This window comes from Erythrolamprus reginae, chromosome 4, assembly GCF_031021105.1.
Source record: "Erythrolamprus reginae isolate rEryReg1 chromosome 4, rEryReg1.hap1, whole genome shotgun sequence".
In the NCBI taxonomy this organism is placed as follows: domain Eukaryota; kingdom Metazoa; phylum Chordata; class Lepidosauria; order Squamata; family Dipsadidae; genus Erythrolamprus; species Erythrolamprus reginae.
Genome location: NC_091953.1, coordinates 13,341,373 through 13,342,086, shown reverse-complemented (window position 1 = coordinate 13,342,086; position 714 = coordinate 13,341,373). Strand labels below are relative to the sequence as shown.

The window sequence follows — 714 nt, the reverse complement described above, 5'->3', positions numbered from 1 at the left end:
CAATCTCTATCTGTCTGTCTGTCTGTCTACCTACCTACCTACCTACCTACCTCCATCTGTATCTTTCTATCTCCATCACCATCTATCTATCTATCTCCATGTCTGTCTGTCTGTCTGTCTGTCTATCCATCCATCTGTCTATCATCTATCTCCATCCCCCTCTATCTTTCTATCTCTCTATCTGCCTATCATCTATCATCTATCCATCTTATCATCGCTCTCAATCCCGATCTCCATAAACACCGATTGGTGGACGCTACGCCAGGGCGAAGGGGATTCAAACCCGACCGACCCACATCCCCGCCCACCCTCCGCCCGTCCCCCGCAGGTGGCGCGCAGCCCGGCAGCGCCTCCAAGCGCGGGGAAGCAGGCGGGCTGGGAAGGAGGCGCGTCCCCGAAGCCCTCTCAAGGCGGCGCGCTCCCGACGAGCATCCCCGCCGCCGGCCTTCCTCCCGGTCCCGCTCTGGAGATGCGGCGTTGGCGACGTCGGGCAGCCGCCTCCCGAAGGCTTGGAGGAGGGACCGTCGGCCGCGTCGCCGCCGCAGCCTCCCGGCCCTGCGCGCTGCACTGTGGGCGAAATATGGCAGCGTCCTCAGCCCTGCCCGGCTCCCCGACGCCGTGAGGGGCGGGCGCCCTTTCCTTCCTTTGGGACCCCCTCGCCGCTCCCCCGCCCCTCAGAAGCGGCCGAGATGGAGAAGTGCTCCAGCTGCGAGA

General features: G+C 63.2%; 1 protein-coding gene across 1 annotated transcript in view; it reads left to right on the top strand.

Annotated features, from left to right (window-relative positions):
• Positions 1-269: 269 nt before the first annotated feature.
• The window catches only part of MTMR2 (myotubularin related protein 2), a 57,286-nt gene continuing 56,841 nt past the window's right edge, over positions 270-714 (top strand). Inside the window, exon 1 of the mRNA XM_070749653.1 lies at positions 270-714. This exon is cut by the window's right edge and continues 61 nt beyond it. Within this exon, the coding sequence (XP_070605754.1) occupies positions 690-714 (25 nt within the window). The 5' untranslated portion in view covers positions 270-689.